The sequence below is a fragment of the Stylophora pistillata genome, chromosome 9, assembly GCF_964205215.1.
Source record: "Stylophora pistillata chromosome 9, jaStyPist1.2, whole genome shotgun sequence".
Classification (NCBI taxonomy): Eukaryota; Metazoa; Cnidaria; class Anthozoa; order Scleractinia; family Pocilloporidae; genus Stylophora; species Stylophora pistillata.
The window spans coordinates 25505201-25527065 of record NC_142527.1 but is presented as its reverse complement, the minus strand read 5'-3'; the positions used below and the strand labels follow the sequence as shown (position 1 = coordinate 25527065).

Below are 21865 nucleotides of genomic sequence, written 5' to 3'. Positions count from 1 at the left end.
GTTTAGTCACACACGTACAAGGTGAGGATCTAAAACTGACGCTGAAGTCATTAAGTACCACGCGATGGTCATGCCGGGGGGAAGCCGCAAAGGCCGTACACGGGCAAATGGAACGGATTGTAAAAGCCCTGCTCACACTGTCTTCAGACAAAGATCCAAAAACCTACTCTGAGAGCAGAGCCTTATTGAACGCCATTTGCGACTTGGAGTTTGTCTTTGGGCTGTGTGTACTGAAAGTAATCCTAAGCAACACTAGTAGTCTGTGCCGATATCTTCAGGGGAAGACGGTCGACGTCATCTCCGCCTTTAGAAATGCCGACTTGACCATTCAGACCCTACTCCAGTGTCTGAGTGAAGAAAGTTTCAAAAGTGTATGGCAGTTAGCATCAGCAATGGGTCTGAAAATGAAGAATTGGCTGACCAATTCTCAGTTTGAATTACGAGAAACCAGGGCACCCAGACAAACGCCGTCCTGCCGCCTTCAAACCCTTGTAGGTGAACACGCGCAAAGACAAACGCAGACACCGGAATCGCACCATCGTATAAACACTCACTATGCGTCCATCGATAAGGTGCTGTCCGAGCTTGAGCTCAGGTTTAGCGGAAATGACCAGGAAATGTTCTGTGATTTGGGAAATATCTGTCAGAGTGAAACACCAGATAAAGAAAGCTTCTCTCGAGTTGCTAAATTTTACAGAATCGACGGGGAGATTCTGGAAGCTGAGCAGAAAATGTACGCGAGTTTTCGTCGTGTACGTGGATTAGGCTATATGACTGTTTCAGAAATGTTGCAGACAATGCATGAGAATGATCTATTTGATATTTTCCCAGAGTTTTCTAGTGTGGTACATATCCTTGCAGTGATACCTGCTACATCATGTTCTGCAGAACGATCATTCAGTGGGTTGCGCAGATTGAAAACTTACCTCCGCAGCACCATGGGGCAACAACGTGTTAGTAACATCGCACTTATTAACACTGAAAGGGAATATGCCAACTCTGTAGTCGAGAAAGACATGGATCGTATCATTGATATATTTGGTCCTCGAAATGGCAGTGACAGCTATTTCTTTTAACGTGTTTTATATGTACGTCTATGTTAGTGTATCATATGACTACTGTGTCGTAAAAATTTGGGCAACTTGCGAGAATTTTTTGGGCAAATGGTTCACCGCCCCCCCCCCCCCTGGCAAAAAATTGCCAGTATGCCTATGTGTAGTACTACCCGCAGAAGACAAGAGAAGGTGTTTCACCGGCCCGAGGAGCACTAGTGACGAGTTTCCGAGTCGGGCGATTATCGGCTATTTAACAATTATTCCCCGAGCGCGCGTTGGATATGAGATGATAGATAGCCAACGAGGCGCGTAGCGCCGAGTTGGCTATAATCATCTCATATCCAACAAACGCGAGTGGAAAAATTGTTTTATTAAAAACGCTGAATTAAATTATTCAATTTTATTAAATTTTTAGCTCCCTTTTAATTTTAAGCTTACGCGTACGCTTACCATATCGTAGTTTATGGTATATTGGCTGATATACCATAATGGCTAAGCCAATGAACAGTCTTGAATTGCATTATCCAATGATCCAGTTTTTAATAATCAAAATTATATGGCGGACCATTACAACAATAAATCAACACCATTTGTGATTTAACAACAGTCAATCGACGTGATTGAATCAGATTTGAACATTATTACATACTTTACATATGAATAATACATTCTTGAGGTTAAATCAAGGAAATTTTGCCAAGAAATTGTATGCCTGTTCCCTTCATCCTCGCTGATCTCAAATTTCTTGTTCGATTAAGCAGAGTTCTAGCTCAACAGACTTAATTTAATTTATTTAATTTAATTTATTAATTTAGTCCATTTTCACTGCATTAAGTTTTGCAGTGGGGAAGGACTAGAAAGGAACATAGGAACCATTCGTGCAAGTCTACCCTCCCACCCATCCCACCCCAGGGGAGGACATCCATCACATAGTAATCTCGTGTGTGGGAAATGAACGTCTCCTACCCTAACCCTGCAGGAGACGGGACCTCCATTTATTCGTCCCTATCCGAGAAGACTAGAATATCTAACCATTTCCTGATGTTATAGAAAGGTAGCAAATTCTTCTCAATTATTTTACAGTGACACGAACTCAACCGGGGCCACCGAACGTTTTTTACCCAATCACAAGACGAGTTTAGAACAAAAAAATTGAAGTTCGTTCATCAGCGGATCAATCACTATAAGGGTCAAATTTCACTGTTCGTTTGACTAGATCAGATGTGAAGGTATGCGAAAGCTTATAGTTTTTTTAAAGCAAAAAAAATATAATATTTTTCATTTCTATTACGGTAAAGGTGAATAAATATTTACCGAATGGCGGCCGGTAATTTCGAAGACTAAATTGACTAAAGTTAAATTTACCAAATTCCGGCCGACTCACTTTATACAATATATTTTCCGAAACACGGCCTGGAATGCCGAAGGCGGGAGCTTATGTAATTTACTGAATATTGCGGCCGCGAATTTTGAACTCGAAACGGGCTCGATCAATGTAAATAAATATATCAAATTACGGCCGGCTAAACCTCAAGGCGAAACCGGCTCAACACAAGTGTATTTTTAAAATATCATTGAAAAACAGCCGTATCTACAATTTTACCGGGAATTTTAGTAACCAATCACAAGGACAAAGAAAATTTCGAATTTAGTTTTTGCATGTATTACCGGTGGTTGATTCCGTTTGCGTTGTAGTTTGAAAGTCGGGAAGTATTTCAAACATTTACTGATTTGAGGTAAAACCGTTTCGTCTTCAAAATCTCAGGCCGTGTCAATTTCGCAAATACATTTGTATTGAGTCCGTTTGGTCTTCAATATTCCCAGCCGCATTATTCCGTAACTTATATAAGCTCTCATCCTCGACATTCCAGACCGTGTTTCGAAATATATATTTTATAAGTTAACTCGTTCGTAATTTAGTAAATTTCTTTAAGTCTGAGTCCTTTCAGTCTTCAAACTTTCCGGCCCCAAAATTCGGTAAGTTATACAAGCTTTCTTCTTCAAAACTCCATACCCTATTTCGAAAAATTTTTGTTATAAAAGTTTACTCAGCCGTAATTTGGTAAATTTACGTTGAGTTCGTTCAGTCTTCAAAATTCCCGGCAGCAATACTCGGTAAATTATACAAGTTCTTGTCTCCGACATTCCAGACAGTGTTTCGAAAAATAAATTTAATTGGTTTACCCAGCATTATTCGTTACTTACGTACGTTGAGGCTGTTCAGTCTTCGAAATTACCGGCCGCTATTCGGTAAATTTTTATTCGCTTCTACCGTAAACGAAATAAACAACATATTTATTTCACCGTAAAAAAACTAGAAGCTTTCGCATGTCTTCACATCGACTCCAGTCAAACGAGCAGTTTAATTTGACCGCTGGTGAACGAACTCCCATTCTTTTGTTCCGTACTTGTCTTGTAATTGGCTAAAAAAACGTTGGGTGGCCCCGGTTGAGTTCGTTTCACTGTAAGACCCCGAGTGTTGGTCCGGCCGGGACACTGTAGCCCATCCTCGGAGACCCTGGGTCTCCGAGGATGACTGTAGCCGCAAGGACTTGCGCTTGCAACGGTAAACAAATCTTATGGATAGTATCGCCACTAGGAAGGCCTTTTCATCGTGCTACTGGTTAGAGAGATCCTCAAGATGAAATTTCTGTTGTCTTGATGGCGTGGTGCTCTCGATAAAGTATTCCTTTAATTGCGAAATGTCAAAGTCTTAAGTAACAAGCTAGATATGCTAATTTACTGCACATTGCAAATGCACGTGCACAAATTAGCTATGTATGCTAATTTGTTGCGAGTTACATGTGAACGTGCAACACTTGTACCTCTAGCCGGTAGGATCTCGGGAGGCTCAGAAAATACTACCGGCTAGAGGTACAGCCTAAACATCTAGTTGACTTTGCTCCATTTTCGGTTTGCTCGCATTTTACTTTTTGTGCTCTTAATTAGTCTTACACTCCTATCAATCATTTATTTTTTTTTCCTTTTCAAGAATACTCTTAAATTTATCTTTCTTCTTTGGTCTTGTACCTCTAACTGGTAGGATCTTAAGGGGTGTAGAAAATACTACCAGCTAGAGGTACAGCTTGCATATTCAGTTGACTTTGCACAATTTTTTTTATAACAGTTTGCTTTGCATTTTACTTTTTGGCATTCCATATTAGTCTTGCATTACAGTAGAATCCCTTTTTTCAAGAATACATTTACACTTGTTTCTTTTTTAATTTAATCTTGTACCTCTAGCTAGTAGGATCTTTAGGGCCTAGAAAATACTACCAGCTACAGGTACAGCTTGCATATTTTGTCCACTTTGCCAAATTTTTTACCATGGCTTGCTTTGCATTTAACTTCTCTCCACTTCAAATTAGTCTTACACTCCTTTTTCAGAAAACTAGATGACATCAGTATTTTTTGATTGATCATGTGTCACCAGCCAGTTAGACCTTAGTGGGCTTAGATGATACACCGGCTAGGGGTACAGCTTGCACGTCGAGGCAACTTTGCCCAATTTTTACCATGGTTTGCTTCACATTTAACACTTCTGCAGTCCAAATTAGTCTTGCACTCCATGGAATCATTTTCTTTATGAATAAATTTACATTTAGTTTTTGTTTTTTAGTCTTGTACCTTTAGCTAGTAGGATTTTAAGGACCTAGAAAAATACTATATTTGGCTAGAGGTGCAGCTTGCATCTTTAACTGACTTTGCCCTATTTTTATTACAGTTTCCCTTGCATTTAACTTTTTGGCATTCCATATTAGTCTTACACTACAAGTCTGGAATCACTTTTTTCAAGAATATCTTCTTGTCCCTCAGTCATGTACCTCTAGCCCATATAATCTTGGGTGGCCTAGAAAATACTACAAGCTAGACATAGAGCTGGCATTTTGGTGAATTTTAAGCTCATTTTTTATTTATGGAAAACCTTTCTACATTCTATGTTAGTCTTATACAGCTGTGGAGTCATTCCATGGGTATCTTTCCATGCTTTGCAGTCTTGTTCCTCTGGCTAGTAGAATCTTGGATCACTCAGATCTTGCATTACTCAGAAAATACCACCAGCCAGAGGGCTGCCTATGCATGTGATGTAAGTTTGAAATCATTGACACTTTTGTGTTTTAAATGAATTTGAAGTAAACAAATTTGAAACTAGTTTGATCTGTATTTTCTTTGGTTGTAGATTTATTTCATTACAAATGAAACCAGTTTTAGATCAATTTGACTTGAAATTCATTTCAGACTTGAACATGTCAACCAGATATACTGAGGTTTGTCATATAATATTCTGCATAAGTATGAGTGGAATTTCTCAGAATGGAATAGTCCCTACTTTCATGATATTTGTGTTTGATCAGAATTATTGTTGTCAAGGCCAAACATTGTTTTAAATACTAAGTCAGTTATAGGTAGTCATAGGATAACATGATTTCAATTCACCAAATTTACATTTTCCATTTGAATTTTCATTGATATTTAACAGCATGTAGGAAAACCCTCAGGCAAGGTATTCTTGAAATATAAAATGTTCTTTCATTATAGAATTTATATAATTAAATAAATGAGACTAGCCTATGTCTGCCCTATATATTATTATATTTTTCAATTGAAATTGCCATTTAAAATGGAATGAAACATTCTTATTTGAACAGCAATCAGAATCCCTTTACTTATTGCCAAATGCTGCTTACTCCCAAATGGTGAACCTTGACATGTGCTTGAGACGCAGCTGATTCCCCGTAAATAGTTAGATTTAATGCTTATAACTAAATGTAATATATTCTTGAAAAAAGTGATTGCAATGTAGTGCAAGATTAACATGAAATGCCAGAAAGTAAAATGTGAAGCAAACCATAGTAAAAAACTGAGCAAAGTCAAGTAGATATTCAGGCTGTACCTCTAGCCGGTAGTATTTTCTAAGCCTCCTGAGATCCTACTGGTTAGAGGTACAAGACAATACAAATTTCATCTTGGGAATCTTTTGAATCAGTAGCACAATGAAAAGGCCTTTATAGTGGTGATACTATCCATAAGATTTTTTACCGTTGCAAGCAGATCGAGGTCCTTGCCGCTACAGTGTTAAGTACAAGTCTCTGTATGAATCAAACATCTTGGGAAATGAAAATTTTCAACCCCTCTTTAAATTTTGCACGCAGTTAGGCACTCAGGGGGGATGTACAAAATGCCCTTTTTAAAGGTTGCAGCACTCTTGTTGCCATGGTAACAACAGCTGCTTCTTCGAGGCTTGGGGCCTCGTTTTCATGCAAAAACATCTCAAAAAAGAGTAAAATGTTTATTTCTCTATTTCAAACTAAATGCAGTATTACAGACTTTTTCCCACGATGTTTCATTTTTACAGATTTGTTCTTAAGTCTTAAAAGCTAAAACTCTGCAGAATCAAAAAAAGAAACTTGAGATCAACGAGGATGAAGGAAACAGCCATACAAAATTTTAAGCAAAATATCCTTGATTTAACCTCAACAATGTATGATTCACATGTAAAGTATGTAATGATGTTGAGATCTGATTCAATCACGTCCCTTGACTGTTGCTAAATCGCTAATGGTGTTGCTGGAATAGTCGACTAAAATAAAACGTAATTAGACTACTCGAAAAGGCTGCTCATCGATAATATTATCAAACAACTCGGCAAAACCCATATTATGTGTGAAGCGATTTTAAAACGGTCCTCCTTTGTTAATTATCTTGTACACGGCACCCCACTTGTGCAAACTCTCTGTGTGGTAAATCTTCTCGATTTTAGACTTCTTTAGGCGATTATTCTTTCCCCAGTGTGGCCTTGCTTTGAACTTCTTACAGAGCATACTCTCCACCTTCTCCTGGAACTCGTCAACTCCGTATGCTCAAGGAAGAAATGGTACCTGGGTAGAAAAAGATTAAATAAGCAAGAAGCAGAGACTCAATCCTTACTCTGCGAGGATCGTGCATCATACGTATCTATAACCGCAGTTCAAAATATATGAACTTCATATATTCATCGTATCTGATTTATCATCACGGGTTTATTACGAATCAACTTAACGGCCTGCTCCCAGTAGAGGATATAATGGGAGCATTATATTAGTCTCCCAGTAGACTAATATAATGACTCGCCTTGCAAGTCATTATATTAGTCTATTTGGTTGTTTGTGCGGATAGGAGTTAGAAAATTTGACATGGCGAGTGATTTAACTTACTGGATATTGCCTTTCGTGAACTGCAGCACGTTGTACCGCGTTTGCACATAGTTCGGGCCTTTTTTGAATGAGAACAGTGACATACCGAGATTGGTGATCCGTAGAATCTAAGTGGGACAACAATTGGCACATCCCTGGAGGCAAGAAGCTGTGCAGTCAGTCTGCACGCAGCCAAGGTCCACTAATCCTCTACCTCCACAATAACTACAACAGCATGAGCAACATGCACAGCAGGTTGATTTATGTGAATCTGTTTTGCAAGCTGACAAGTACGCAATTTCGGTATGCTTGTCATTCCTGAAGGAGCAAGGAGATAAGAAGATTATTGACTTCATCGCTACCTTAAAAGGAGAAAGGAGTAACGATGAAGGATCTAAACTGGACTGAAATATACTTAGCCTTTGAAGACTTTCACCACCACCATCACTTTACCACTTCTATCACCATCACAATCCACGTAACCATCAAAAATACCGCCACCATCACCATAACTACCACCAGCATTGCCACCAGCACTACCACAACTATAAGCGTTTCTTCTACCCCCACCGGCATTAGCACCAGCACCACAACTGTCACCATCACTATCTTCAACATTACCAGTAGCATTACCACAAGCACCACTATCACAACCATCTCCATCATTCCCACAGCCGCAACCATTATCACACCCTTGCCATCACTAGGAATATTACAACCATTACTACCATCATGAGCAGCAGAACAGCCCCCAACACCTTTACTGCTACCATTATTTTTAGCAGCACTACTACTACGACACCATTGCATGCAAATCCCACTACCCGTACTACAACCAAGAGCACTATAAACACTACCGTCATCTCCACTATCACCACCATCATTACCACCCCAACTATTATCAATAATACCAGTACTACCACCACCACCAGCAGCAGCAGTTCCATCTCCACAACCATCACTATTACCACAAATTTTGCTACAAATCCCTTGACGAATACGGCCGCCGCAATTGTCACCACCATTACCATTACCATCACCAACACCACACCAACTCAACCCGGCATCAACCAGAACTGCTGAGGGAAATGAAATAAAAAGGGTGCTTCATCTATCGGCGCGTGAGCGAGAAAGAATACCAAACTGTTTAGCCTTAGGACACCCAAACTCGTAGAGAAAATCATATTTTTTGTCTCTGTGCGAAATTTTTCTAATCTCGCAGTGATATATTCCAGAAAAGTTTTCCGTGTTCAGTTCTAGGTTAATTTGTGGGCACTTAAAACCATGCATAAATTTGTGATGTCGTTTTGAAACTGAAGCAATAAGTGGTCTTTCCACATTATTGTTTTGACACTGAAGCAATAAGTAGTCTTTCCACGTTGCAGATATACACATACTTTCAACGATTCAACTTGACAGCGATGATTAATTGAGAATGATTGCCAAATTATATCCTTTGAAAAACCGTTTTTTACACCGGTATGGAATGATTCCGTCACCTCACGCCTGTGCTGATTGCAATTGCCGTCCGCCGATCAGTGTCTAATTTGAAATGGATTTACATCAGAACAACTACAACGAGTTAACTGGTCTGATGGCCTAAATATCACGGGAACGGCTCGCCTTAATTATATTTGCATTTGCATATTTTTCCCGCTCTATTTATCTATTGCAATATTATAGCTATTTAGCTAAGTAATTTATTTATTTGTTGTAGCGCGGTTAATTTGGTTTCTTTCATAGAAGCTATTCTTTCCATTGCAGTGTCTTGATTTTCATCTTAGTACTCTTATCGCTGTAACTAGCGACCGTATTTTTATTTCTCCATCGTTGTTTTCCTGTAAGATTTTTAATCTGCGTGAAGCTACTCCTTGCTTGATCGACTAGCTGTTTCTATCTGTGAGCGGTAGAAGCCAAGCTGTATAGCTATTACTATAAATTAATTGAAAACTGCAGTTGAATTGAATTGAACGAGTATAAGTATGTGCAGCATTACGGAGTTTGGTGTTTTGACCGTCTTATTTTGCTTCATAAACCAGGTAGCATTTCCTCCAAAATGCAAGTGTTACTCCGCTATAGACATTTGCAGCGCACTTCTTCATAGGAAGGTCGCGTGAACTAGATCTTCCTTGGTATTGATTAAAACTTAAGAGTAACTTTCAGTTCTTACCAAAATGCTGAGGTACTTATCACTTCCTACCCCTTCTCTCAGTTGCAGCTTTGTGAGCAACCTTGAAAACCCTAAGTTCCGTGCTTTGAATAAATTAACTGACTACTGTCATGTGCTTAGGTCAGACAGCGAGACATTGCTTATGAATGTTTTCAACTTGGGTGTCGATCAGTCTGCTCTTGAGATGCTGACATTCCTTAGTGGGCTTGTAGGAACCCAGTGTTAACTACTTAGGGTACTTCTCACTTTCAGGAACCCAATTCAAGGACTTTCAAGGACTTTTTGGGACATTTTCAACGACTTTGGCTCTCAAATTCAAGGACCTTTTGCATCAAATAGGAGCCAACAGAAAGAAATAAACATTGCTCTCTGTCCCGTGTCAAACATCACAATCGGACGTGGGATTTGAAAGAAAAACTCGCTTTCGCGATTTGTGCCAGAAACTTACACTTTCAACACCAAAAACAAAAGAATACTTCGAATTTCATTCATCTGCACATATCTTCAAGGAATTTGAAAAATTTTCAAGGACCTGAGACTAAATGCATAAATCCGCTGAATAAAGCAAAATAACAACCGAATCACAAATAACAAGAAAGCTAAACAAAAACCGATCGATAATTGCAAGTTTTTCGTGCCTTGTTCCGCTAATAACAAATGAAATCTTGTTCGACAATCCTAGCTGAAGCTAAAACTTTCGTGACTGTAAAAATGTGTAACCAGGGGCACAGCTCGTAAACAACTCACTGAAATGTCTACTTGAATGTCCGCATTTGAATCAGGCCTCAGACATTACAGGGTTCAACCCTTAAAATTGTTTGTAGTGGGGAAGGGTGGGGGGGTAGGTAATGAAAACTAAATACTTGGCCTTGGATCTACTTTTCATTGGAGGCCGGTCATTATGTATCTCCTGGGGAGCGGGCTCGGATGACTTAGGACGAGTCAAAATAAAATTTTTCTAATAAGAAACCATTGTAGTATTCGAATGATCCTCCCCTCATTGGCAGAAAAAATTTTGTAGTCCCTCCTAGAGACGACTGATCTCCTCCCCCATTCTTCATTAAAACCACGTGATCCTCCTCAAAAATCCTTCGTCCTACCTCCCCCCCCCCCCCCTCTCAGGCAATAAGTAATACTTGTCCTTTATTCCAAGAAGCCTTCTTTTACTTACTCAAATGGATTCTTATACTAAAGGTGAGAAATGATACAAAACGACTTATCAGAAGGGGTTAACCAGTGCTTTTGATGAGATGATTTTAGGAAGTACATGTAGATGTTTGATATGTGCTAAAACGATTTTTGTGTTCAACCGTGCCATTGTAATTGTAAAATAAATGACGGAAACTTCTGTGCTCAACTATCCTCCTGGACCTTATTTTTATACTTAAAATAAACATTTCCATTTGGTTCAAAATGTGTTCGTCTTGTAAACTTCATCTTCAGTTGACATAGAGTTTGTCCATTCCTGGCTTTGGTGGATTGCTTTTGCCCTCGGTAAGAAAACTTATTGTTTGCTGAATGATAGCTACAGAGCTATAAATGTTGTACTGTAAATGGTTTAAACTCAGGAGTAACATGTGATGGTGTTGTCGGATTGGGTGCGGGTAGCTCTGAGAAGAACTGTTTTCAGTAGTAGTTACTGATGTTTCCACCACTTGAGCGGTTGTCATCATCAGTCAAGTGATAAGTTGGCAGTCACAAGTCAGGTTTGTGTAAAGTGATTGCATGCCCAGCAAAGCCATGATGTTATTAGCTATAGGACTCAAGTGGTGTCAATCATTTCTGAGTGGTCAGTTTCAATCTGATGGTAAAGGCTGTATGCTCTCTTTTAGGTTAGTTATAAGAATTTGGTGTTATGTTTAGACAAAGCCCTTTTCTGACAAGTGTGTCTAATTGCCTTACCTGTTTGGAGGATAACGTTATGATTTTAATCCTTCACGCCCTAACATCAGGATGCACATTCTCCATACTGCTCTCGATACATTTCCCAAGGTGCTTACAGGAGAATTTACTTGCATTTGAGAGCTTCTTTAATTGGTGCATCATTTTGTTTAGTCGTGGGATCCTAACATTTGTCGCGGGGTGACGTTGTAAGGAGAAATTAATTACTTGGTAGTCACTCCTACGGTTAAAGGGATAAGAGAAGATGTTGCACGTTTATCTTTTCGGGGAAAAAGTGTTAGGAGAGCTTTAGAGTACTTAGGATCTTCAAGGTTTGGTAATTTTTGACAGCCACTGTAAGGTTATTTTGAAGAAAATTGCGATTGAAGGTGTGAAACGGGGTGATGAACTCTTATTCTATTCCTTAACTAAAACTGTAGGACATTTGTGATGCAATTTAGTCGTCGTTATTATATGATAAACGAATAGGAGTTGAGATGTAGAAATGCACAAATTTGCACAGTTGTAAGCCAGTTTAGATTTAGACACTTAGTATCTTCGGGAGAGAACCAAGTAAAGGAAGCATTGTTCATGCATTATAGCAGGGATTGTGTATGGCAATGTGTTGTGTTTTAGGATCAAGTTGTTTTAATTTTCAGAGAATTTTAAATTTTGACTTTATTGATGGGTGATTCTTAAATTGTTAGGGGCATCAATAACAATTCCTTGAATTGGGTGTCATGGATAAGGAGTAGTATTTCTCTGCTTTATCGTGGATTGTTTTTACTGGGCTTATTACTTTGAATATTTGTGGAATGTGAGTGTGTCGAGGAAAACGGCCAGTCAAACATGAGAAGTTTTAATTGTTCCTCCATGTTTCAAGCCCGTGTTACTTCTCGTGACACAATTAACTCCTTTTACGTGAAGTATGTATACTCGGAAGAAAGAACTCCGACTGCCCCATCTTTATTTACATCAAAGCTGCTCCTTGGTGTCAGGGAAGTTTAACATAACTGCCCTTTTCATATTTTGATCTGATAGAATACTTGAATTACATGTAACGAGCGCATTGGATCTGAGCAACATGCTTCTCCAGACTCCTCTATCAATTGCTTGTGTAACAATTGCTACACCAGAAACCAGACGTGAGCACCAAAACCGGCAAGAACTGTTCTCCCATTTCATGATCCATGAGCGCCAATTCCTTAATTTCCCGCGGAAATTTTCTAAGGAGTTTAAGAAACAGCTGTTGTCAAGCTGACTTTGGGGAACGTTCATAACAACACAAGGATAGGGAAGAGGAGAACTTGTGACTCTTCGAATACAGTACACACACTTCAGTTTTCAAATTATTGACAATACTGCTGACACACAAATAACCATATAGCTAGTCTAAGACTGGTCAGCAGTTGAGACCGAGATACATAACTGTATAAACTTACTAAAACACTGAAATTTTACTCTCAAGAAGTAGGTTAATAAGGAAATTATTAAGTAAACCCTCAGATAATAAATTTTGTCACATTTTTTTAATTAAAATTGTTTCTCTAGGTGATTATCTTCATCTGCCGGGATGCCAAACTAAATACTTTCAGTATGCTTAAATACGGGTAATCCGTGTAACTAACATTTCGTTTTAAGCTTAATCAAAAAAGTTATACAGTCCTAAAACACAGTGACTCACTGGTTTGTGTACAATTTTTTATAACTCCAATAGCGACAAAACATTTAACAGTGGTTACCGCTGCGACTAAGACTTATTTGCGATTAACTTACTATATTTTGCTGCGCCCGAATCTTTTTGTTTCTTGTATCGCGAATGTGACTCGGCCAAAGCGCTGCCCTTGAATAACATAGCGAAGAAAGAAGGTTGCCTTAAAATAATTAGGTAAAAAGGGCTGCCTTCGATTAACTAGGCAAAGAAAAAGGAATACTCGTTTTATCTACCATAGCTAAATTTGGTTGGGTCTGCCTAGTCATTTAAGATGAATTCCGTTATCGATCTGAATTATCCTGCCTGCTCATTCAAATTACAATTTTTAATAAATCGCTCGGACAGTTTACATCAGTTTAAAATGGAAGACTCTCTGGAAATTGATTCTTTAATGAAACAATTTGACTAGCCGGTTTCATCTTGATGCTCTTAGTCCTGAGTTATTCTGGATTAACACATCTTAGTTTCTCGTTTCCAGGCGTTGTTTACTGAGGACAGTCAACGAGTGCCGACATGACAATTCTACCAATGGTCTCATGCGCCTTTTTCCTGCAAACCAAAGAATCTATGGGATACTCAGGGCCACCCGCCATTTTTTTCGTTTAGCGTCGAATGCGTTTTCTGATATTGGGTCGGTCGGTCGGATTGAAAAAAATAATAATAAAAAGAAAAAGTAAATAAATGAAAGGAAAAGAAATTCCTGGATTTATCAAACATTACGGCTGTTACTATGCTCATTTCTCAGATTGAAATAATAATTACAAGTGGAAAATGATTCCACTACGTCGTTGCTTTTTTTTTGAAAATGACAAAAATTTGAGGATGGCCTAAGAGCGACAAAAAAGCGTAATTAGGCGTTACTTGTTAGGCCGAAGGCTGCTCTTCGATAGGATCATCAATGAACAACTTGGCAAAACCCATATTATGTGTGAAGCGATTTTCAAACGTTCCTCCTTTGTTAAACATCTCGTACACGTTCCACCACTTGCGCAGACTCTCTTTCCAGTAAATCTCCTCGACTTTGGACTTGTTTAAGCGATTGTTCTTCCCCCAATGTGGCCTTGCTTTGAACTCTTTGCAGAGCTTGGTCTCCACCATCTCGTGGAACTCGTCAATGCCGTATGCTCCAGGGAGAAATGGTATCTGGGTAGAAAAATATCAAAAAAAGCATTAAGTAGAGACTCAATCCTTACTATTGCCTCATTTTATGGTAATTCCTGGAGAGGTTTATTTTCTCACCTCAATGTAACAGTTGTGATCATTGGTAGTTCCGTCAGGTCTAAACTTGCTTGCTGGACTCACGAACAAATCATCCGTTTGCGCAAGTCTCACATAAATTGGTAGCAAGGAATACTGTTTATGCTTTCTTGCGTAATCTTGAGCCAGTGATATCACCTCGGTCAGGGCACTTTGGAGGTGTTCATACGGTAAGCACCATTCTGCTGTGCGAATGCTAAAATTGCAAAAGAAACAGCAAGACAAAATTTGTCGTTAAGTTACGCTCAATCGGTTCACTTGGCTGTTTGTGCAGATGACAGTTAGGAAGTTTCACATAGTGAGTGATTTAACTTACTGGATATTGCCTTTCGTGAACTGCAGCACGTTGTACCACGTTTGCACATACGTCGTGCCTTCTTTGAACGAAAACTGTGACACACCGAAATTGGCGAGCCGCGGAATACAAGTGGGACAACAATTGGCACATCCCTGGAGGCAAGAAGCTGTGCAGTCAGTCTGCACGCAGCCAAGGTCCGCTAATCCTCTTCCTCCACAACAATTACAACAGCATGAGCAACAGGCACAGCAGATTGGTTGAGGTGGGCAACAAGCACAGCATGTTGGATCAGATGAGCAACAAGCACAGCAGGTTGATTTACGAGGTTCTGTTTCGCGAGCTGACAAGTAAGCCATTTCGATATGCTTATTATTCCTGAAGGAGCAAGGAGATAACAAGTTTATTGACTTCATCGCTACCTTAAAAGGAGAAAGGAGTAACGAAGAGAGACCTAAACTGGACTGAAATATACTAAGGTAATTGGTTTTATCAACTGCGTTGAAATTGTAAATTGGCCAACGTAAAGAGTTTAAAAGCTGACGTTTCGAGCATTAGCCCTTCGTCAGAGCGAATGACGAAGGGCTAACGCTCGAAACGTCAACTTTTTAACTCTTTTCGTTAGCCAATTTATAATTTAAACTATGTTGTTAAAACCAAATTACCTTGTTACCCCCACCGACGCAGCACCACAGATTCTTTAGAAACTTAGCTCCTTGAAATATATTGAGTCTTTTAAGACTTTCAGCGCCGCTATCACATCGCCTCTGCTCTCGACGTCACGATCCCCGCTGCCATCATAAATACCGCCACCATCACCATAACTACCACCAGCATTGCTATCAGCACCACCACAACCATAACCGTTTCTTCTACCCCCACTAACATGGAATAGACATGAAGTTATATAACTTTGAAAAGTGAAAACTTCCTATAATCACATTTTTTTGAGGGATTCAGTAAGTTGGTTAGATTAATCAAAGTCGAGTACTAGTGTGCAAGTTTCAATTATTACTTTCATGTTTCGCACGGGTTCTATAACGTTCGTTTTAAAGCACTGGTCCTTTCTCCACTTAATAACCCTAAAGCCTTACCTTGGCCCTACTGGGTATGGATTGACGAAAAAAGAGAAATATTCTGCATCTTTTTCCTTGTACATTTTAGCAAAATTTTCAAGCACAACCCCGATATCATTCGTCGCCATCAATGCATCGTCTTCGTCGTCGTTATCGTTGTCTTCCGTCCGCCTTATAGGCCAAGAGACCTGTACCGTTTTTCTGGTTTCCTCTAGATAGTACATGGGAACACAGCTGTATGTAATGGAATATATTACTCCCATACTTCCTAAGCCTACTTGACACGCCCTTAACACATCAGTACTGTTAATCTCGATGGGGTCTTCTCCATATTTGGCCCTGTCAATCTTTGCCTTGCAGCCCTCAATGGTTTCAGGGCCGCTACGTACCTTCACTTGGATTCCACCACGTACGATTAAATGAAGACCAACTACTAAAGTGGACTGGAAAGGAGACAGAAATTGTTAATTTGTTTTTTTACCCGAATGAATTTCTGACATGTTCTTCCCTTTGAAGAGGAGGGAAACCTTGGTCGTAGAAATACCTTGATAACCATCATTGAGAAATTTAGGCTATAGATAACCGTCGAATTGTCTCAAAGATGTAACTCGGAAATTTTTATAACTTACGCTTTGTATTTTTACGCATGCTGCCATGTGAATGTCACGTGACTAGAACACTACCAAAACTTGGATCTTGGATAATTTAGCGTAAGTCTCTAAAGTTCATCTATTGCAATCTGTGTCAAAACTGTTAATCATTTGTCGTGTGGCCGGCTTCTTAAACATTTCCACCATGAGGCAGTTAGCTGAATTTCGTTCAAAGCAAATAGACCTGATCTGCTCCTCTCAAGATGGCCGAGAACGTAGCGGGAGAAGCACCCTCTTCATACTTTAACGAAATAATTTTACTCCATCAGCACGACTAATCTTACCATCGTTCCACTGAACCATCCTGATCCATGAGTGGAAGTGCTCGCCACTCCTCCTACCGTTTGGCCTGCATAATTTCCCATCATTTTGAGCGCCAAATTATGTTTCTTGTGCAGCTCCTCGACAAAATCTACAACGAGTTTTCCTGCCTGTACCTCGACTTCAGATCCCGCTTCTGAATCCGTCGATTTCGAAATGATTTCGTTCAAATCTGTCATGACCAAGAGTATGTCTCTAGTGTGGGTGAGACGAGACCAAGAGGAACCTGTTCCCACAGCGCGAATGGTGTAGCCATTCTCTGCTGCAGCTGCGTATTTGCACAATGCCGCGATCTGACCAGCACCGTCAAGCCCTGTGTAATTAGAAAGTCAGATGAATTAAATTAATTTCAGCCTTTTTCACCCTCAGCAATTCCATATGCCTGTGTTAGGAGACAATTTTCCAGGGTGGCATTATGATATATGTATGTTTCAACATGAGTTCTCCAAGCTAGTCAGTCAGTCATTAAAGCACCAGTTAGTTGTTCTCAAGTTTGTTGGTCTCACTTTCTCATTCACTCGATCACAGTTCACTCTTTTAGCTCTTAGAAATATTTGTGTACACACCAGGGCCTTGCAGTTGTTTCTTTATTTCGGGGTCATCATTAATTCCGAAAAACACTTCTGGAAGACTGTGAACGGGCTTTTTCTGGGGGTGGTAAATGTCGACGAGTGGTTGAACCTTTTCCATGCCGTCATAGTTGTAAAAGACCCGGCGTCCACTGTATGTACAAAAACGAATGCAAGGGAAAATGCACTGGTAAGACCAGCGCGAGTTGTAACAACAATCCACGCTGTTTCCCATGGCTAGGACTCTGTAAGGAGGAAAAAGGCCAATGTTATGACATAGGCATAATGTGATTTTATCTCGAGGCCCGTTATGGTTAAGTATTGAGGTGTGCTGTTGCATGGAGCAAGGAGTGTTGTCAATCATAGAACTTAAGCCAATTAAATGAGGTCAGATCAAATAGCACCAAGGTTATAGGTAAGGTCAGTTTCTCTCCCGGTCCTTCTCGCCTTCACTCCCATCGTGTTAACATCCGAACACAGATTTCCGGTACTGTAGAAGAATATATCCGCCCCCTCCCCATGCTACGGTCTTCTTTTCAAGCTTTCATTGCCTATTATACGTACTTGGCTCTTTGCCGATATTTAGTCCCACCTTAATTTGCTAAAGAGATTGCCTGATGTTTATTATATCAATGTTCTTGATGTCGGGTGAAATGGCTAGGACTCTGTAAGGAACAAAAATGATAATGCGATGGAAAGGAGGTCTTTGTACTCAAAATGTGCGAGAAGGGTCAATTTCTTTCCCAGGATTCTCTCTCTTCCTCCCTCTGAAACGTCTTTTGTCGACGGTAGAACAGAACGAATCCTGATAACGAGGCTTCGGATTATTATTGAAGCAGTAACGTCACGGTTTGTGGAGGCAGCAATCAAGCGTCTACGCATGTGCAAACGCAAAGAATGCGGGGTCGGGAGTGTCACGGCGCATCGTATGATTAAGAACAAATTATACAAAATTAATGATCGAATCCTGCAACTTGCAACATCACTCGATTCTGGTATATCCTAAATGGACGGTTGCATTTTTCTGGATGTTTTTTATGTTTACGAATAAAAATGAAAGAGATAGAATAAATATATGAAAATCATATATTTTGAACTGCGGTATTTGATACGTATGATGGACGATCCTCGCAGTAGATAGCGCTATTTGAGCAATAGCGAAATTCAGACCTGAAAAAAATCAGGCCTGTACGGGACTCGAACCACTGACCTCTGCGATACTAGTGCAGCGCTCTAACCAATTGAGCTAACAAGCCAACTGAGAGCAGGCCGTTAAGTTGATTCGTAATGAACCCGTGAAAGTGATAAATGAGATAGAATAAATATATGAAAATCATATATTTTGAACTGCGGTATTTGATACGTATGATGGACGATCCTCGCAGTAGATAGCGCTATTTGAGCAATAGCGAAATTCAGACCTGAAAAAAATCAGGCCTGTACGGGACTCGAACCACTGACCTCTGCGATACTAGTGCAGCGCTCTAACCAATTGAGCTAACAAGCCAACTGAGAGCAGGCCGTTAAGTTGATTCGTAATGAACCCGTGAAAGTGATAAATGAGATAGAATAAATATATGAAAATCATATATTTTGAACTGCGGTATTTGATACGTATGATGGACGATCCTCGCAGTAGATAGCGCTATTTGAGCAATAGCGAAATTCAGACCTGAAAAAAATCAGGCCTGTACGGGACTCGAACCACTGACCTCTGCGATACTAGTGCAGCGCTCTAACCAATTGAGCTAACAAGCCAACTGAGAGCAGGCCGTTAAGTTGATTCGTAATGAACCCGTGAAAGTGATAAATGAGATAGAATAAATATATGAAAATCATATATTTTGAACTGCGGTATTTGATACGTATGATGGACGATCCTCGCAGTAGATAGCGCTATTTGAGCAATAGCGAAATTCAGACCTGAAAAAAATCAGGCCTGTACGGGACTCGAACCACTGACCTCTACGATACTAGTGCAGCGCTCTAACCAATTGAGCTAACAAGCCAACTGAGAGCAGGCCGTTAAGTTGATTCGTAATGAACCCGTGAAAGTGATAAATGAGATAGAATAAATATATGAAAATCATATATTTTGAACTGCGGTATTTGATACGTATGATGGACGATCCTCGCAGAGGTCAGTGGTTCGAGTCCCGTACAGGCCTGATTTTTTTCAGGTCTGAATTTCGCTATTGCTCAAATAGCGCTATCTACTGCGAGGATCGTCCATCATACGTAAAAATGAAAGAGCAACCAATATTACACATGATGAAATACTAAAAATTGTTGTCTGGTCAAAGATTTTCAAACGATTACAAGCACCAGGCAACCAAGTCTAAAGCTAGGCCTTTAAACTATGACTTGAAACGCCCGCGTGTGAGTGAATTTATCAAACGAAGCCACGGCTGAAAAAATAACAGTAAAACTGCGGACCAATGGCTAATAGACACGGGGATAATTAAAGTCCCTACATATGACGCCTATTTTTTAGCATCAAATCATAAAAGTAGAACCATAAAGGTGTCTGGTAAGATTTACAGGTGATTCGGGTGCTTCTTCGTCCTTTTACGAGATGACAAAAGTCCGAAATTGTGGCGAATTTGGGCTTCGGTATCTCTTTTGGCCGTGTTGAAGAGTACTGGAACTAAATATTCGTGACGTCATGATAGTAGGTACAAGTTTATCAAAGAAGCTAAGTGGGCTTGCAATCTGTTGCTTACGACCTTTTGAGCAAAATTTCGATGTGTAGTTTGGGATTGTTCGAATATCCCTGACCCGAAAAAAAATATTTCGCTCCACGAGATTCCTTTCGAGGGCGATCAAAGGCCTGAGGCTATGAAAAGGCGAAAGAGGTGGTGGATTCAGTTTGTGAGCACAGTCTGCTGACTGGACACCGACTTCGTATTCAAGCATATATTCAATACCGTAATTATTTACTTATAAGCCGATCCTGTCTATAAGCTGAGACCCTAAACTTTTAGCTCTCAGAAGCTGTTGGATTTTTATGAAAAATAAGCCATAAGTGGACACCGACTTCGAATTCACGCATACGTTCAATACCACTATCATTTGCTTATAAGCCGATCCCGTCTGTAAGCCGAGACCAAAACTTTTGTTGAAATATTGTAAAGAGGTCCACTCGAGTTGTTAACTGAGACGAATGGTGAGCTTAAAATGTCGGTAAAACGAGCTGTGTTCGAAGTTTCCTGTAGCAGATCAAACACTTCTGGAGTGGTTTTCGCCTTTTCGGGGCAGAGTAGTCAGGATAAAATGCAATGTTGGGAAGCAATGCCTCAGCTGTTCTCTGTCAGATCGTGTTACTTAGCCGTGGGAACAGCTGTTTCTGATTGGCCAGTTGCGGGTGTTGTCAAAAGAAATCAAAGCAGTTCCTCTAAATCTCGCTTGTATTTATTCTTTACGGGAATGCTATCAGCGGATATTAAATTCTGCGGCTAAAGGCACAGGCAGCCCAAGCTCACTACTAGAAAAGCGGAGTGACTCTTACAGTGTTGCGCAACGTTTTATATTTATAAAGGTTTGTATGGGATGTTATCGGTTTGTCTTAAAAGCGAGAAAAAAATGTCTTGTTTTGAAATAAAATGGACTTACTTTATTACCTTGTTGTTTTCTTTGTTGATTACCAGCATCTCAGGCCATTTTGAAGCGTTTTCTGCGAGTTAGCGCTATTTGAACACCAAAATAGCGCTAACTCGCCGAAAACGCTTCAAAATGGCCTGGGACGCTGGTAATCAACAAAGAAAACAACAAGGCAATAAGGTAAGTCCATTTTATTTCAAAACAAGACATTTTTTCTCTCTTTTAAGGCAAACCGATAACATCCCATACAAACCTTTATAATATAAAACGTTGCGCAACACTGTAAGAGTCACGTCCGCTTTAAGTTTCTAGTAGTGAGCTTGAGCTGCCTGTACCCTGGTCCCAGAGGTTCTCTTCTCTCTACCGGAGTACGAGAGCTCGGCGCAAAGCGCCGACCAACGAGCTGCAAAGCAGCGAGCGGAGAGAACCTCTGGTCAAGAGCGTTGAGAATCTCACTTTCATGCCACCAAGCTTCGGGTAACAGCCATCAATCACGCCCCTTTCCGACAACCAATCAGAGGTATTTTACCACCAGAGGTATTTTAGTACTTTACTCTGATTAATTGTCGGAAAGGGGCGTGATTGATGGCTGTCACCCGAAGCTTGGTGGCATGAAAGTGAGATTCTCGACGGTCCTGACCAGAGGTTCTCTCCGCTCGCTGCTTTGCAGCTCGTTGGTCGGCCCTTCGCGCCGAATTCTCCTACTCCGGTAGAGAGAAGAGAACCTCTGGGACCAGGGTAAGCTGCCTGTGGTTTGAAAAATAAACATGCACGAAAAAATTTTCCCGCTTCACGGTTGAACGCAAATGGTAGTAATTACAAAGCCCACTTGTTTGCATGAGAAGAACATATGCTTAATATATAGATTTAGCCAAGCCTAAAAGCGGAGCTCCCAAGTTCGTAATATTAATGATAACATAAAAGATGTGCATTTGCCAAGACTCGCCTGAGACACCCCTCCCCTCGTTTTGATAGTTTCCCCTACCCTACCCGTGTAATCTGAGGGCACGTACGCTCGGTCAGTCACGTGACAACCAAAGGAAAAGGGGTGGACCATATTCCATAGGTATGGGGCTCTGCCCCACGCGAGCCCCGCTACTACTG

General features: G+C 40.2%; 2 protein-coding genes and 1 long non-coding RNA gene across 5 annotated transcripts in view; 1 reads left to right on the top strand and 2 right to left on the bottom strand.

Moving 5' to 3' along the window:
• The first annotated feature begins 35 nt into the window (after positions 1-35).
• LOC148724041 (zinc finger MYM-type protein 1-like) lies at positions 36-1700 on the top strand. The gene has a single exon (XM_088732384.1). The coding sequence runs from the start codon at positions 108-110 to the stop codon at positions 1074-1076; it is 969 nt and encodes a 322-aa protein (XP_088588510.1). The 5' UTR covers positions 36-107; the 3' UTR covers positions 1077-1700.
• Positions 1701-6331: 4631 nt separating this feature from the next.
• LOC148724040 (uncharacterized) lies at positions 6332-7607 on the bottom strand. Its single transcript, XR_015991352.1, has 2 exons — positions 7335-7607; positions 6332-6934 (listed from the first exon to the last, which is right to left on the bottom strand). It is a non-coding gene; the product is annotated as an uncharacterized LOC148724040 (long non-coding RNA).
• A 5182-nt stretch (positions 7608-12789) lies between these two features.
• Positions 12790-21865, bottom strand: part of LOC111343391 (L-gulonolactone oxidase) — a 13730-nt gene continuing 4654 nt past the window's right edge. Inside the window, exons 2-8 of one of the 3 annotated variants that reach the window (XM_088733126.1) lie at positions 17754-17826; positions 17159-17406; positions 16556-16905; positions 15640-16064; positions 14567-14923; positions 14233-14446; positions 12790-14136 (exon numbers count right to left, since the gene is read on the bottom strand). In XM_088733126.1, the coding sequence (XP_088589252.1) occupies positions 13858-14136; positions 14233-14446; positions 14567-14923; positions 15640-16064; positions 16556-16905; positions 17159-17396 (1863 nt within the window). In that variant the 5' untranslated portion in view covers positions 17397-17406; positions 17754-17826 and the 3' untranslated portion in view covers positions 12790-13857. The remainder of the gene's footprint in view (positions 14137-14232; positions 14447-14566; positions 14924-15639; positions 16065-16555; positions 16906-17158; positions 17407-17753; positions 17827-21865) is intronic. The other 2 variants (XM_022950561.2, XM_088733127.1) reach the window with 2 other exon arrangements.

Excerpts from the sequence above, each read along its gene's own strand:
- LOC148724041 (XM_088732384.1), top strand. The coding sequence starts at position 108 with ATGGAACGGATTGTAAAAGCCCTGCTCACACTGTCTTCAGACAAAGAT.